Source organism: Dermacentor albipictus, unplaced genomic scaffold, assembly GCF_038994185.2.
Source record: "Dermacentor albipictus isolate Rhodes 1998 colony unplaced genomic scaffold, USDA_Dalb.pri_finalv2 scaffold_13, whole genome shotgun sequence".
NCBI lineage: Eukaryota > Metazoa > Arthropoda > Arachnida > Ixodida > Ixodidae > Dermacentor > Dermacentor albipictus.
This window is the reverse complement of record NW_027225567.1, coordinates 1,273,731-1,290,000: the sequence shown is the minus strand read 5'-3', so window position 1 is coordinate 1,290,000 and position 16,270 is coordinate 1,273,731. Positions and strand designations below refer to the sequence as shown.

The 16,270-nt window shown below is 44.6% G+C and overlaps 1 protein-coding gene across 1 annotated transcript in view; it reads left to right on the top strand.

Moving 5' to 3' along the window:
• The window catches only part of LOC135917796 (nose resistant to fluoxetine protein 6-like), a 413,546-nt gene that overhangs the window by 391,704 nt on the left and 5,572 nt on the right, over nucleotides 1-16,270 (top strand). Inside the window, exons 11-14 of the mRNA XM_065451401.1 lie at nucleotides 3,248-3,370; nucleotides 5,407-5,527; nucleotides 7,225-7,411; nucleotides 15,716-15,858. Of these exons, the coding sequence (XP_065307473.1) occupies nucleotides 3,248-3,370; nucleotides 5,407-5,527; nucleotides 7,225-7,411; nucleotides 15,716-15,858 (574 nt within the window). The remainder of the gene's footprint in view (nucleotides 1-3,247; nucleotides 3,371-5,406; nucleotides 5,528-7,224; nucleotides 7,412-15,715; nucleotides 15,859-16,270) is intronic.

Sequence of the window (16,270 nt, the reverse complement as noted above, 5' to 3'; positions counted from 1 at the left end):
CACGCCGGCGTCGTGCAACGCCTAGCAACGCCTAGCAACACTATCATGCCACACGCGTGACTGAAACGAAGGTGCCTGGCAAGACGTACCGTGCTCGCGCTTCTCCGCAGTTGGGCGACAGCGCGCATGCGCAAGTAAGCGTCACGTAGCTAAGCAGTGAGGTGAAGCACTCGTTCAGAGCCAGGAGCGGCGTGAGGACGCATGAAGGTAGCTTCGGAGCTTCCTTACGCTGAGGAAGCATCAAGGAAGCCTTCATCGAGGGCCCCTCAGTAAGGAAGCTTTCAGAGTGACATAAGGTGGCCTCACCGCAATGAAGGCTTCCTTACTGAGGAAAGGAACATTTCATTGTTTGGCCCTAAGGCAATTACGAGTACCAGGGCTGCGAAATCCAAGGCGCCGGGGAATGCGATATGTAGGATTTGAACATGTAGCACTCACCCGGAAATGGCTTCTTGCAGGCTATTGCGCTTTGTTGGCTAGCACTATTAATGAAGATTATTAACTTGGGATTACTAACTCATTTCATTCAATTTGTACGTCATGAATAACTAAAGTCTGAAATGGAATACCTCAAACTTCATGAGCATTAATTTTCCAAAGAGATTATTGCCACCTAATATTTAAACTAATGACATGACTAGTGATAAAGCTAAGCAAGTCGTGCATTTAGGCACCACAATCACGAATTGCCTAAGCGAGGAACCACAAGTTGGGGATATCTGGCGGAACGCGCTAAAGAGAGTTTTGTTTTTCTAATGATGAAAGTTTACATCGAAATCAGCCCAAGTAAAGATGTGCAAACCCTATACGGAGTAGCTATCTTCATAGATTCGAACGGCTACGAAATTTCACCGTAACGTTTATGTCTTCTAGCATTTCATATAACACGAACATATATTTGTAATAAGACCGACGCACAAGTATAGCTGCAACTTACAATAAAGACCATATAAAAAATCTTTATCGGCTTCACGAATTGCGTGTGAAGTTATCGCCTACAGATATAAAACACTTCTGTAAGCGCTGCGCAAGAACCCACAACACTGAAACACCAAAAGCTCATCATCTGCGAAATAGGTATCCGTGACAGTATGTTCAATTTTGCTTGTTTTGCATCACATCTGCATGGACCTTAAAAGGACCAGCATAATGAATGAATGAATGAATGAATGAATGAATGAATGAATGGGGAACTAGCGGCCGAACACAGGAATTTTCACCATATCAGTGATTAGGAGTTCATATCTTCATATCTTAATTTCTATGCACTATACCTGCCAAAGTTAACAGCGAACAAATTTCGCAGAAATTATGAACCTTCGTGTCATATAAACAGGCAACTTAGGACAAAAACGTACATTATGTTCGTCGGTCATAGAAGTGCCGACTACAGCTGCGAATTCGAATACGTTTGCACACACTGCACGAGGATTAAAATTCTTGTCTAACACTGTCTTTATTTTACTACATCCCCCGCATGCGGTATACTTTCACCGACGATAGCAAGTGAACAAGAAATTCAGCATCTTTGGTCGATGCCAGGTAGTCACCTTCTCTTTCCTCTGCAGCAGCCAGTAATCGGGGGATCTCAAATGCAAAACGCCACACACGTAGAATTCGTGTTCACATGATGCGTGATAACATTTTTAACTCTAAAGAAACAGAAACCACGCACACAGACGAATTGCAAGTACAACACTCTTTTCCGAGCGGGTTGCGCCTGAGAACTTTCTATACGTGCGTCTGTCTGAAAAGCTTTTTTGAAAGCATGCTTTACTGAATTAAAGGACTACGTGCGGAGAAGTCCGCTTTTCCAAGTCCATTAATTTTACAGGCGTTAGCTTACGTATTTATCTTGAACCCGCAAACGTTATCATATCAACACTAAGAGTCGTTACAAATACGCAGATGCATAAACTATTCAAGAAATTCACTACAACCAAGAAATAAGAGAGTACCTATGCTTCTTTTATTTATCACTTGATGAAGCCGGCACTCTCGATTTTAGAAAGACACTCAGTCGCTTTATTGCATTATGCGACATTTCCTGAGTAGAGTTCTTATTGGAATAAACAGCATTTGATTTGATTTACCATCGCATGCTAATATATGCTAAGCGCGTCTGTCTCTAGACGTCGTGTGAGGCACGCGCCGCATACTGTACGCCGATTGTGCTTGCATCATACTGACACGTGTGCTTGTCTTTATCGAGCGACACCTTTCACTGCCTAACAAATGTTATCGCACAGCGCAGGACGCGCCTGCATGTATCGGAAGTTTCTGGAATGTTATCGGTGCTTCCATCCGCTGTCTGTGACCGAACCTTGTGTAATCTGATATCATGCGTGCGCGACGCGTATAATGTAGAACTATGTGGAAGGCACGCGGGTCCCAGCGATTACTCTGGAACATTCGACGACTGAAGTATAAAAGCCGACGCACTTGACCCGCTGATGAGATTTTCGACGATCGCCGACCGTGTTCGCCACTATCGTTGTGTTATAAGTGTAGCCTGTTCTAGTGGGCCCAGGTTCACCCAATAAAGCTTAGTTTTGTCTTTCACAGTATTGCTACTGTGTTTTTCAACGTCACCAACACGTGACAATATCGTAGTGTGGTCATGGTGTGGTAGCGATGTGACAAATGAGCCAACGCGGCTCTGTGTAGAATGAAAATGAGAACAAAGTGCTCGAATGTCGGGCCTAGCACTCTCATCATTGTATGTCACGGGGCAATAAAAGTTGGAATTTTCAGAGCAAATCTCCTACCAGTTTCACACTGAGAGGAGCTCCCAGTAAATTATCAGAGCCCAAATGGAATTCGCCTGAAACCAAGAGACCACACTGCGGGGAACACATCTTTTTTCCTCGAGTCCACGTGAATTGTGTCTGACCCGACATACAACTTATGATACATGTGACGGAGATCTTACAGTCGTACGAGGGGCCAGAATAGAAAATAAATAAATGCGTTTTTTTACGTGCGAAAATTCCGATCTGATTACGAGACACGCTGTAATGAAGGACTCCAGAATAACTTTGACGACCTGGGAGTCTCTAGACTGCACGCAATGTATGGTACCCACGCGTGTATTGTATGGTATGGTATGGTATGGTATGGTATGGCATGGTATGGTATGGTATGGTATGCGGCGTTCGTCATAACTCACTGTGCAGCTTAGGGAACGTTAAATCGGATAACTTCATTGTTCTTTTCACGTAGCTTTCATTTCTTTCTTTCAACGCAGGCGCTTCTTCTTGGGTGTGGTGCTGAACGCCATCCTGGTGGCTGTGGGCATCATTTCCATGGGCGTGCTGACAGCTACCTACAAGCTGCCACCCACCGTTCTCTTCGCGCAGGCTGACATCAAGTGAGTACAGCAGCCTCACAGATGATGTCACCCACTCTCTAGATGTAAATTTACGAGCAAGCACGGGCTGAAGCTGAGCAGGGACAATGCTCAGGTCCAGCTCCAGCTAGGCACATCAGCGTGCATCAAAGCATCAGGTGCATCAAAGTGTGGTGCGGTGCAAATGAGAGCTAACTGCCATAGCGTTATCCCTTTAAGAGTACGTGCCTCATCGGGAGAAGTGCAGCCTATGGACGCGTATTCTGTGTTGGCGCAGAGGAACGCAGGGTAACGCTACACATTTTTCGCCTTTCTCACTTCCCACGTATGTATGAATAAAACTTCAAAGCATGCTACGTTACTAGGATGTTGGCTCAAACACTAGAGACGGTGTGGTCGATGGTCTCTTACAAGATGTTTCGCTTATTCTGGGCCATAAATGTGCCTAAATATGTATTTTTGTTTATACGTAACATTACTTGCTGAGGCAAAAAAAAAGAAATTTCCAAAGAAAAAAATGGAAATAAATCTATGCTTCACCACAAAGGTTATCGATGTAAGTAAGGGTATTTACGGTCAGAGTACCTGTCCTTGACACTGGACGCGCCTTCAAGTAAAAATGACGCTCAAGAATTCAGGGTCATATTCGCAATGTGATCAGGGAAGTGCGGCTCACGACCAGCAGGAGCACTAGAAAATCAGGATCCCAAATAAAATAAGAAAGTCTATGAGACTGATGAACCATCCGGTAAAGCAGAAATCAGAGATCCAGGAGAAAAGCGACAAGGACTGTGCATTTAATTACTATCAGATGTTTTATAAGCTTGCTGACACAGTTACGCAGGCAAGCACCCTGGCTTCAAAGGGTCTTGCGGCACGAATTCCAAAGCGTGCCAAATTATTTGGGACGCATCCGATGGCGTCAAATGATGCAATCATGCCGAGTATTATACGGTCCTGAAGCTTAGCTATTGCAAACTAGTTTCCCGTTTAACGATCTTACAACCTTAAGATGACAACGAAGCCCATTAAAATAAAAATAAAAGGCGTTAACAGAATATGAGGTTGCTGAAATAGATAAATGAAAGGGCAGTAGAAACCGCTCCAGCTATTTAAGCTTAGTGCAGCCACTCGTAGCCAATATAAGGCCCAATCAACTAAAGGAGTGATGTTTCGAGAATGAACGTCTTTCTCATCACCATATGGCAGTGGAAAGCTTGGGGAAAACACTCGCGCTGCATATTTCTTTAATTGTTTCCGCTTTTTGGCAGCTCTCGTTGCGATACGACTATAGAATGTCATGCTCCAGACGAGAACCACACGTGTGTAACATGGCTTGCCGTAGAATCAGTAGAGGAAATGATATTAACGTTTTGAAGAATGAAAGGACTGTCAATTACGGTTCCTAATGAGCTCTTTCTTAAAGTTTAGATTGAATGACTAGGAGGAACTGTGTTTATTATTGTGACTTCTTTGGACATTATATTTTCATAAGTGGGAGAGTGATTTCAATAGAAGTGTTGGCATTCTCTTACTTTCGTAGGCAAACAAACGGCCCTGCTGTAGATTATTATCCCCTTCCTTTGCGTAAACAAACAGCAAGTTAGAGTGCTTGCTGCTTTTTCAAGTACTGAAGTCACCAGCTGTGTATTCATTGCCGATAAAAGCCACTCCCAGCACATAGATTGCCTTTACTCTGTAATTTCTCCTGTGGATCCATATCGATTTTTTTTCTGACAGCAAAGCACTGTCCCTGCTGTACAGAGAATAAATAGAGCGAACTTTCGTACTGTTCTATTCAATCAATCAATCAATCAATCAATCAATCAATCAATCAATCAATCAATCATATATATATATATATATATATATATATATATATATATATATGTATATATATATATATATATATATATATATATATATACCATAGGACACGTCAACGTAAGCTTTTTCCCATCAGATGTCAGTTCCGACGAGTCACCATTAATGACAATTCTTCGCTTCTTTATGTAGAAGAGTGTCGCATCTTTTCCTATTTTCTTCCATACTTACAGCTCGCGGCTAATGATGGAAGACATCATGTACCAAAAGCCCTGGGCTCACTTAGGCCCCTTCTGCATTGGCATCGGCCTCGCTTGTATCGTCACACGAAAGCCCGTTGTCGCGCTCAACCCGGTAAGACATCTTCCTTTTCTCCGATGTCTAGAGCGTATCAGGTTATTTCGATTGCTATTCCTGCATCAGAGTGGTGTATCTTTCATGATCCTCGTTATGCCTTGATTCTCTCATTGTTATCATAGCCACTTAGTTATGCGAGCCAATGGAAATACCTGCTCTATTAGCGTCAGAATGCAGCTCTGAATGTGCTGATGCCATGCCACTTTCAGTTCCCTTAGTCACGTGCCTGCCGCCACGGCATGTCTTTTTGTTCATATCCCACAAGTACAAAGGGGCCACAGCCCTACGGTAAACAAAAGTACTCTCTTGCTCAAGTGCCGCGTTCGATGCGTAACACACGCACATGCAATTGTTTCACATTGCCTGTTCGCTATCTTTAGGTGATTTGCTTCTGAGTAGCAAAGATTCACAGGAATGTCTTCACTCTGTTAAATGCTATGGTAGTTTCTGCTATATGACTGCTTTTGTGATGAAGTGTTGCCGGCATGTTCACGCCGAAGTTTACATGCGAACCAGAAGATGTCGCTGACCAGTTTGTAAGTATAAGAACAAGTGCTACAGATGCAACAGCCGTGTTTTCATAGTTTGCGTGCGCGTGTGTGTCTAAGTAAGATTGCTACTGCAGTGGCCGAGTTCATTTCACCTCTTTGTAGGTGAAATTCTGCACAGGAAATAACATTGTTCGATTTGCAGCTAGGTGTTAAGAAATTTTTGACATAGCATTTCAATGAAAAATATGGAATGAGTCATACGAAAGTAGGCGGCATACCGTAGTGAATTAGTAAGTTCTACCGATCTTACTGCAGGGTTTAAATCGGACACTTGTTACTTTTTTGGTGGCTTGCGAGTCTTTGTGTTTTTTTTCTTTCTTTCTTTCCACAAAGAGATAGAAATACAAGTGCGAAAACAAGTGCAGACATATGTTCATCGTTGTAGGCCAGCATATGTTGCCAGTATAATAATCAAACGAAAACGTGCCTTGAGGCAACCTTCAAGACCTCTTCTCCTTAGTAGGAAGAAACGGCCAATTAGACTAAGCGAAACGGTATGCACGCTTTTTTCTTTTCTTTTCATAATCAATAAGTGCACTCCGGCGATTTTTTGTTCCGCTCCCACTGAAAGGAGCTGCGTACTTCCTACCGCGAAGCCCGTGCAGTGCACTCGAAGCTACGTTTCACCGATGCGTACTATTATTTGCATGGTTTGACAGAGTCAGAAGCTGGATGCGTTCACGCGCATGGGCGGCAATGCATGGCAATGTACCAGATATAAGGGACTGCGCCATGTGGTGTTAAATTGAGCGGTCGTCGCTTGCGTTGATCGGCCACACTGCCCGTTGCGTGCCCAGAGCTAGTGTTGGGATAAAAAAAAAATCCCCTGCCTTTATTAGTTCGCTGTTGCCACATAAATATTCAGTGGGACTGACGTCCTGAAAGGGTTACCTACAATATCCTTACGTTAGAATACGGGTGGAAAGCCTACATTCATTATTGCTCTTCGGAGGCAAAGTGTAGAAAGGTTGCCCATATACCATCCGCTGATCAGGGCGCCTTGGTAGCCCATCTAACTTTCGTGGCATTGCGCGGGTTTGGCGAGACGGATATATGAGTTATGGAGCCTGCCCGAGGTCGTCGAGTTCTTTTTTTTCTGACGCCTGATTAAGAGTGCGACCTGCAACCCCCTTGCCGTTGCAGATCCTGCGCGCATTGGGTTGGGTCTGCTCATTCCTCTGTGCCGTGGCGGTGGTGTTCGGCGCATACCGCTGGAACTGCGGCGACGGCGTGGACACCGCGCAGGCCGCACTCTACGCAGCCGTGCACCGCTCCGTGTGGGCCTTCTCCGTGGCGTGGGTCGCCTTCGCCTGCATCACCGGAAAAGCATGTGAGCGCGCAGTTCGCTGCCCCCGCCCCCTCCAATCTTTACACTGCGCGCTGCAAATCCAAACAACTAGGGCGCACGTGCACCCTTCAGCGAAGAGAGTTTCCCACAAAAAATTACTAGAGTGTAAATGTGGCGCTACTACCCTAGCGAGCCATACTACGGCAGCTCTTGTTTCTTATTCTTCATTTTTTTTATTAGCAGCGAAATATGGCATGTGTGATCAAAGAACGTCAGCCAGCGTGGGAACGATAGTTAGTGAACGGATTCACACTTGTGGCTTCAAACGACTTTCTAGCTTCGCAAACTGCCCATATTCAAACAGGTGTTGCGTTATCAACGCAAAGATTCGCAATGATTATTCATGTGGTCAGAGATTTATTGCCTTTGTGCGTTTAGAAAAGAAAAATGAGTGCTCAAACATTAAGAAAAATGAAACGTAATATATGGCGGGACGAAAACACGTCTGAAGCATAAAGCACGAAGATTAGGCAAATCCGATTCCTATACTCATCACTCCCATGGTATTCAAAGGTTCCGCCTAGTAATTGTGGCGGGAAACTCTACGATTAAGTGGATACCACATGTGCACAGACACACTCGAGCGCTTTTAATGCGCTCGCCGTCAGCTCAACGAGATGCGAAGACACGCTGCATTAGCCCCGGAAACCAAATCCTCTGGTTGGTCTCGATGCAATGTGACTCTGTATCAGGCATTTGAGTTCGTTTTGTTTCGTGTCGCGCTCCTACAGACACGCACCAACCCGACGGGTGCATAAGCGCGTAGACGTGCCCGTGCACATTTACCATGTTAAGCTGGATTCACGTGACGGGAGGAATCATCGACTGAGTCCGGGGTAGAGCATGAGCGAGACTGAGTGTCACCGAGGTCGCGAGCTGCTATAGCGGCGCAATTCGTCGCAACTAAGATACGTTACGCTCACCCTCGGGCTGATTAAAGGATTAAAATTAGATTCTGGGCCCCGGCGTGTCTCAACCACAATATGATCATGAGGCACGCCATGGTGGGGGACTACGGATTAAGTTTGACCACCTGGGGTTCTTTACCGTGCACGGAATGCACGGCACACGGGCGTTTTTGAAATTCGTCCCCATCGGTATGCGGCCACCGTGGCCGGGATTTGATTCCGCGCTTTCGGGCTTCGCAGCGCAACGAAGCCACCAACAAGAATGCATAAACACATTACAATAACAAGGTAGAAGCATTATAATAACAAGGTAGAAGGGACGCGACACCATATTTAAAGGGCGGACACTGCACACCCAAATGCGGCGACCCTATTTGATAAAGAGACATTGGCAGGCAAGGCATTCTACTCCTGGATTGAGCGTGGAAAAAATTAATGTCCTCCTGTGTGGGGCTGTTGTTCACGCGCATAAGTGTGGGTGGTGAATCAGTTACACCATTTCCAATTTATGTTTATTAAAATTATGGGGTTTTACGTGCCAAAACCACTTTCTGATTATGAGGCACGCCGTAGTGGAGCGGAGGACTCCGGAAATTTCGACTACCTGGGGTCCTTTAACGTGCACCTAAATCTAAGTACACGGAAATTTTCGCATTTCGCCCCCATCGAAATGCGGCCGCCATGACCGGGATTCAATCATGCGACCTCGTGCTCAGCAGCCCAACACCATAGTCACTGAGCAACCACGGCGGGTAATTTATGTTTATGTTTATTGTAAAAGGGAACCCACGCAATGCCTCCAGATTCCAATTTTGGCAAAACGAAACTATTGAAAGCCAGAAGTTTGAGCTCAGGAGGCACCGATTTCAACTTGTGTCTCAAGCAGCTAAGCTTGCAGGTTGCAGACGCGCAAACGTCATCGACATGCCTAGGCCAGAAAAGGGTACTGCTTATGGTAACCCCCAACTATTTGTAGCCACTAATTGCTCTTATCATTTATAGTGTAGGCGAAGTGGACAGGGTATTTTTTGTTGGTTACGCGTAGTAGCACAGTTTTCTCTGAATTGACTTCATAGACCATTCTGAACACCATTCGTTAATACCTGCCAGACTGTTACTTAATCTGTATTGATCTTCGTGGCACACCACCCTGCGAAATATCACGCAGTCATCCACGAGTAACCTCATGTGAACATTGGGACCTATAACCGAAGTAATGTCATTTAGGCACAATAAAAACAGATTTGGGCCGTGTACGCTACCCTGTGTTACGCCTGAAGTAAAAGGTAAGAATGTAGAGCAGAAGCCATTGACATCTACGAACTGAGTTCTATTGGCCAGATATGATCCTATCCAGCTAACTATAAAATCTGGAAGACCGAACGTTTGAAGTTTTCTGAGTAGTTTTCCGTGCGCTACACGGTCGAACGCCTTACTAATATCAAGCAATAATGGATCAACCTGTCCCGAAGAATCCAAAGCCGCTGCCAATTCGGGAACAATGGTTACAAGATACGAATTATTTGATAAGCGCTTACGGAAACCATGGTGGAATTCAGAAATTAAGTTGCTAGTTTCAAGAAATTTGTTAATAAATTATGCGATAACGTGTTCTAGTATGTCGCAGCAAGTGGAAGTTACGGAAATGGGTCGGTAGTTTTCTGCATGCAGGCTTACCTTTACGGTGAATGGTGATCACCTTTCCGGTGAATGGTGGTGAATGGTGAAGGATTACCTTTCCGGTGAATGGTGATCATCCACGCCACGCGCCAATCATAGGGTAACATAGCAGAGTTTAAAGATAGACTAAAGGTGGTTGTCAAGATGTGACAGACCGGTTCAGCATATCGGTGCAGGGAGGCATTACCAGTACTGTCCGTACTTCCACATGATTTTTCTTTATTGCTTAACACCAAAGACAAAACGGCTTCTTATCTCGTGACGCTTTGTCCAACTATGATGTGTTTGAATTTTTTTGTTTCTAGTCTCACGAGTGTTCTTGTCGAAGGAAAATCATAAAATGTGCCAAACGCTTTGCAGCAGCAGTTAAGTAGAACACAATAGGACACTGCAGTGCTAACTTTGCGTGCTATCTGGCTAAACTATCTGTCACAAGATGTCGCCTCCAGCGTTGTGTCTGCTATACACGTCTCCGGTACAACCCTTTATTCCGCAAACTGTAATACGTTCACGTACGAGCCAAACATCTGCCCTCGCCTGGAGCCATGCAACGCAGAAGCTCAGTGGCACCTTGAAGTGCTCAAAAGCTCTTGCCTTCACAGTGGTAACTAACCCCAGCATGATACGTGTTTTCGTTTGTTTGTTTTTTTTCGATTACGAAGCGCCGATGCGACTGCACCTGTGAACAGTGGCCACACAATCTAAGCAAGACCTGCATGTCTAGTGGCACCCGCCGAGATGATCGCATTTCAGCTCCGAGAGTCGCCCCGTATCGTCTGAGGCTGTAGAATGAAACAGTTCTGCCGAAGCACAATCTCAGAACGCACGATGATAAAGTTGCACCCATGGTACAACTTCTGAGAGCGTTTTTCAGAGGCGCCTGTCAGTGAGCAGTCCAGAGATGTCGTCGATAAACTTTCCGCTTGCGAAGAGAGGTCGTTTTACCAATAGAGACTTTCATCTATTATGGTTTATACAGTTATTTTTTTTTCTTTGTTTTCGCTGTATAGCATAGAGAAATAGAGTATCCAAGCTACTCTACCTCAATCTTTCCACAACAACCGATTTAACAGAACAGAACAGAGGCAGTCGGGAAAACCATTCCGTGAAATTTGGGCAAAGTGTTTTCGCAGTCACCGTCTTGTAGGAGAACGAATAGAATTTTGTGCCATTTGTATATGGTAGTTGCTCGCAAGTATTACACATGAAGTTCCGTAGCTTGCACACCAGCCGCCAGGAAGTGTTAAATACAACTGCTCGCTTCGTACTTATTTAAAATAATCAAGCTAATTGGCAGCACCCCACGCAGCTCACCGTAAATAGGGACTGAAAATATTTACGGACAAGCGGCTTTATATATTACTGTGTCGTTTATAGGTTTGTCGGAAAATGTAGGTTTTCGTATTGTTTTGTTTAAGGTGGAGCAATTTTGTTAAACCATCTCACGACGCATATAGCTTCATTCGGTTTGTTCAGTTAGAATAATTATAGAGGTGTGCATTACCTGAACAAGAAATTGCAAGGGCCTGGTGTAAAACCAAAATATGCTGTGATATTAACTGTGTTTTCTCCGAGCCCGAAAGAAGCGCGCGAATACAAGCAAAATTGCCGCGCGACCGGCCACTCGAGGCACTTGGGGAGCCAACACGATCGGCATGTATCGTGTTGGAATGCAGTATTCTACATACGATCGATAAAACTCTAATCACGGGTATTGCAGTGCCGCTACAGCATTAAAAAAAATTATTTAAGAAGACAGCCACCATTCACAAGACTTTATCTAAGGAGAAAGAATACGGGGATGTCTGTTTGTTCTTTAGTTTATTAATTCAATATAGAGGCTATTTAGACATTTTCCTAGAGAGGTCGGCTTTCCTCTGTTGGGTTCGGGTACTGCATAAACGATAAGAGTGGAATAAAGCTACCTGCCATCATGCTTATCAATACAGATGAGACAGTCATGGCAATTTATCCATGCATGTTTGTCATGTAATGAGTTTTATTCATCAAGCAGACAACAACAAAAAATAGAGTGTTAACTTTTGGAAAGTGGGCAAAATACAAAAAAGAAAGTAATAATAAAGCCTGTCATGCCTTATCACACCGACTCGTCTTATTTGTATACTGTCGACTGCGCACAGTCTTGTGCAAGAACAAAAATATGACGAGCTTAAATGGGGCCACGTGGATTTAGCTGCGCTGAACGGCTCAATATTTTTCACTTGCCTGTAGTTTCGGGCAAAGCTCGTTCGAACCATAAGTCATATTTTCCGGTTAAAAGAAGTCAAAAGAAAGACGGCTCGCCCGATGGCTTGGAACTTTATGCTTTCATCTATATTAACTCGCTCGTATCCATCACTCAGCGATATTTTTTGCCCAGTATCCTCCACAAAGCAGCGTGCAACGTACCAACGGAAAGTGTGTTTGTTTCTTTGCCGGCTTTTTTGACATTAAGGCCCCGCTTCTGCCTCGTGTACTTGCTCGGAAATCATGGCGCGTCAGGATTCTCGTCATTAGCCAAGTGGAGGGCGCTGGAGAAGGATGCTCATCCACGGGTTATGTCAACGTAAGGATTACCCTGTCACCGAGAGCACAGGTCCCCCGTTCATTAATCTCCGGAATTATATGCACGACCTCGTACTGAATCAGGTCGTAGAAGACGCGTGGATCGCTTTTTTTTTCCTATTCCGTGCATATTCATTGACGCCCGAACGACGCCTCCCTGACATGACAGAGGCGCCTAATTGGACGAGAGTGCCTTCTAGCGGAAGAAAAGCACTCACTTGTGTTTAACAACGATTGCCTGGCGGTGGCTGCGCGGGCTGTGTACCCCCGTCTCTGTGTAACTTCAATCTGGTTCAATTTGCAACTCAGTTCAAACTGATTCTCATTTATTAAAGCAGGAGAACATGCACCAGCTTCTTGAGGGCCCCTTGCTAGGCTCTGGCTATTTGCCCAAATAAAGGGTGCATTCATGCATTTAAAAAACCATACCCAAGAATAAGAAGACAAATGATGACAAACATCACAATGACAAACACATCACAAACATAGTGATGTGTGAACATTTCTAACTGACGAGTCGAAGATAAACCACAACGACTATGGCAAATATGTTCTGCATAAACAAATAACACAATTGAATGGAAAAAGAAGACGTACATGAAGGTGAATATGTAGTGGAAGAAAATATTCAGCAGAGACGAAATAGACACACACACAAAGTGCCAAGGGAATTCAAACAAATGTAAAATATACGTGCGTGAATCGTGAAATGCTCAAGAAGGAATTCATTTCAAAGTCAGTTGTTAGTAGTGCTATGAGTGTGTGTGATCTTTTCTTTGCGGAACAAAAAAAAAATTACATAGTGCTTTGACCTCACGCGGGGGGCACCTATTGCAAAACATTGTCCAATTTGACCCCAGGCGTTCTCCCAAAAGATTCCGCACTTGGCATAAATTAAACTTTCCATATGTGAGTTAAAATCTGTGGTGATAATGTTCGCGAGGAATGCAAAGTGGAAACATGCAATGCGCGGTTGTTCCGAAGCTTTTGAGTGCTTCTCCTTTTCATGAATTTGCTAGAGGAGCCAAACTGCGGCATGTGCCAAATATTCTTGACAAGGGTTCAAAAGAGACGAAACAAAATTCAGGCACAATGACATCACTTTGCTCAATTTCGCCAACGTTGTTGCAAGTTTCGTGCCCGATATATTATTAGGCGAACTGTTCATATAGTTCAGAAATGTGTGATTGTTAACCTGGAGAAACATGGAAGTAAAAAAAAATGGCGGAGACACTTGTGGGAACGAAAGTATTCCGTTTGTAGACCTTGGAACGTCATGAACACACTCACTTTAAACGCTCATGACCTGGCGCCACCTCCGGCCTATTGGCTGCGCCATCGTGTGCCCAATGACGCAGGAACTAGGCACACTTTTTGTCAGCCAGAACCGGGAAGCTGTCATGGCGTCAGGGAAGCGTGCTCGTCTCGCACCCCGGAGGCCCGTTTTCGATTTCCACACAGACCGAAATACACCTAACTTTCTTTTCAAAGCCATTAATTTACTTTGATTGCGGGAACCTCCCTCAGAAATTTGACGTCAATCTGAGCATTTCTTAACTGGCTGCGCCGTCCGTCATTTTGGCACCATCTTCTGGTCATGCCAACTGTGACGAACTTTTGCTCGATAGGGCGCATAATGCTTTGGTATTGATGAAAAAAGAAAATTCGCAGCAGTTTGTAGCCAAAATGCGAAGAAACTTGAAATTTGAAGCCGACGCAATACAGTACGCACCCAGGATTTCGAGCTGTTAATAGCGGGCTACGTGAACAAAATAATTGTTCAATGAACTAGGAGAAGATCGCACATTATTCTTTCATAGAGAGTGAGGAAATGCCGCAGAGCTATAATAAAGAGCGCTTAGCAGCATAAAGGTTTTTGCAGGAACTGGAGGGCTCATTAACATTGTGCAAATTGCTGCTCTTTCTGCAAATGAAGAAGCACAGCAAGCCAGAAAGCAAACTTTATGGGTAGGGATTTCTGGTGTTTGCGTGCATCGCACACAATCTACGCACGCATAAGTATACGGTTTCGACATCTTCCAAGCTGACGCTGTCGGTCACGGGATAGTTTGCTGCAGTTTTAGTTTTGAAGCAGTGGCGAAACCAAGCGCCCCAGTAAGTTCACTGCCTTGGGCTATTCAAGCTTTGGGTTCTTCAATAGCCTGAAGTTATTATGCTTAGTGTGCGAATGAGTTGTGGTAGTCGCTAATCTGCTAGGATTACTTCAACTTGCTTAACAACCCAAATTACTGCGTAGAATCCCAAACCGTTGCCGAGAGAACGAAAAAAGAAAAAAAAAGAAAAAGAAAGGAACGGCAGTTTTGGATCATAGGGGCAGAAAGAGAGCGAAAAACAGAACTTCGGGCAAGAGAATCATTGTTCGCAGTTCTGGTCTGCAAAAACTTCTTTTTTTCATTTACTTTCAAACATTGAGTTATTCAAGAATATAGAGAAATAAATGTTTACCATTGCGTTTTAGGATTAAAAAATAATTTTCAATAACGCTGTCGTAAAACTGGCTCTTGTGGCCTAAAAACTGTTGTCACCCCGTTGACAAGCCTAGGGCAGTACATGTAACGAGTAATTTTGTTCGATCCTGCGCATTTCCTGTCCGCGCAGCTCACAACAGGCTGAGGATGGTGACATTGTCGCTGGAGTGCCGCTCGGACCACTGACGGAGCGCGTGAAGGACTAAGAGTACAATAGTTACGTTATGCTGGCGCACCAGTTTATCTTTAATATCCGTTCTAACGATACTGGGAGTGCGCTACAGCCGTGTCTGTCCTCTTTTTTCACCAGCGTGTTTGTGCAACTTCCATCCTGTTTTGTTATAAATCGGGTGCTTTCGAGAGATTGAAGGAGAGAAAACGCATCGGACATTCTATTTTCGTCTGTTGTACAGCAAACGAACATACAAATTATTGTTAAGGATCGTTAGGCGACAAAAAAAGTGATGACGATGACAATCGCATATAAAGATAAGGGTGCCACGAGCGAAATTTCTTCAGCCTACATCTAATTTTTGCCCATGTCTTTATACAAATGCGTGCTTGCATTTCTGCGTACTTGCGTGCCCATTTGTGAGTGCGTGGCTGTGCGCAGAAGCATTTGTATGCCGGAGCGCTTGACGCAGGGTTGGTGGGTGACTTCCTGTCCTGGCCGGCCTTTGGTCCCCTGAGTCGCATGGCACCGCTGGTGTTCCTCCTCCACCCGCTGGTGCAGAACATCTTCACAGCCTACGTCCGAGAGAGGGTGCAGGCAGACCAGCTGATGGCGGTGAGTGTGAAAGCTCAAGCACCAGTGACTGCGACTCGTGAGTGAAGTCTGCCACAGGCAACAATGACTAGTGGCCAAACTCATAAGGCTTTTAGTGCATAGTATTTGGCCGGTCACCTTCATTATAACTCTCACCATTGGCATTGAGCACGTTCTTGCCAATATCTCTACCATACGAAGTGCTCTGTGAATTAGGTTTCACGCAGATACGGGCCAACCAGCGACAAGCCAATCACCATCGCTTATTGCGCCATAACTTTGTGCTGAACACTCATTAGGATATCATTTAGGTTGCTCTTGTCTCTGACGGAGATTGAGAACTGCAATGAATGCAACAGTTCAGCAGTTACAAAATCGATGATGGGAAAAGACTAACTGGTGGGAAGAATGAACATCCACATACCACTCTTTA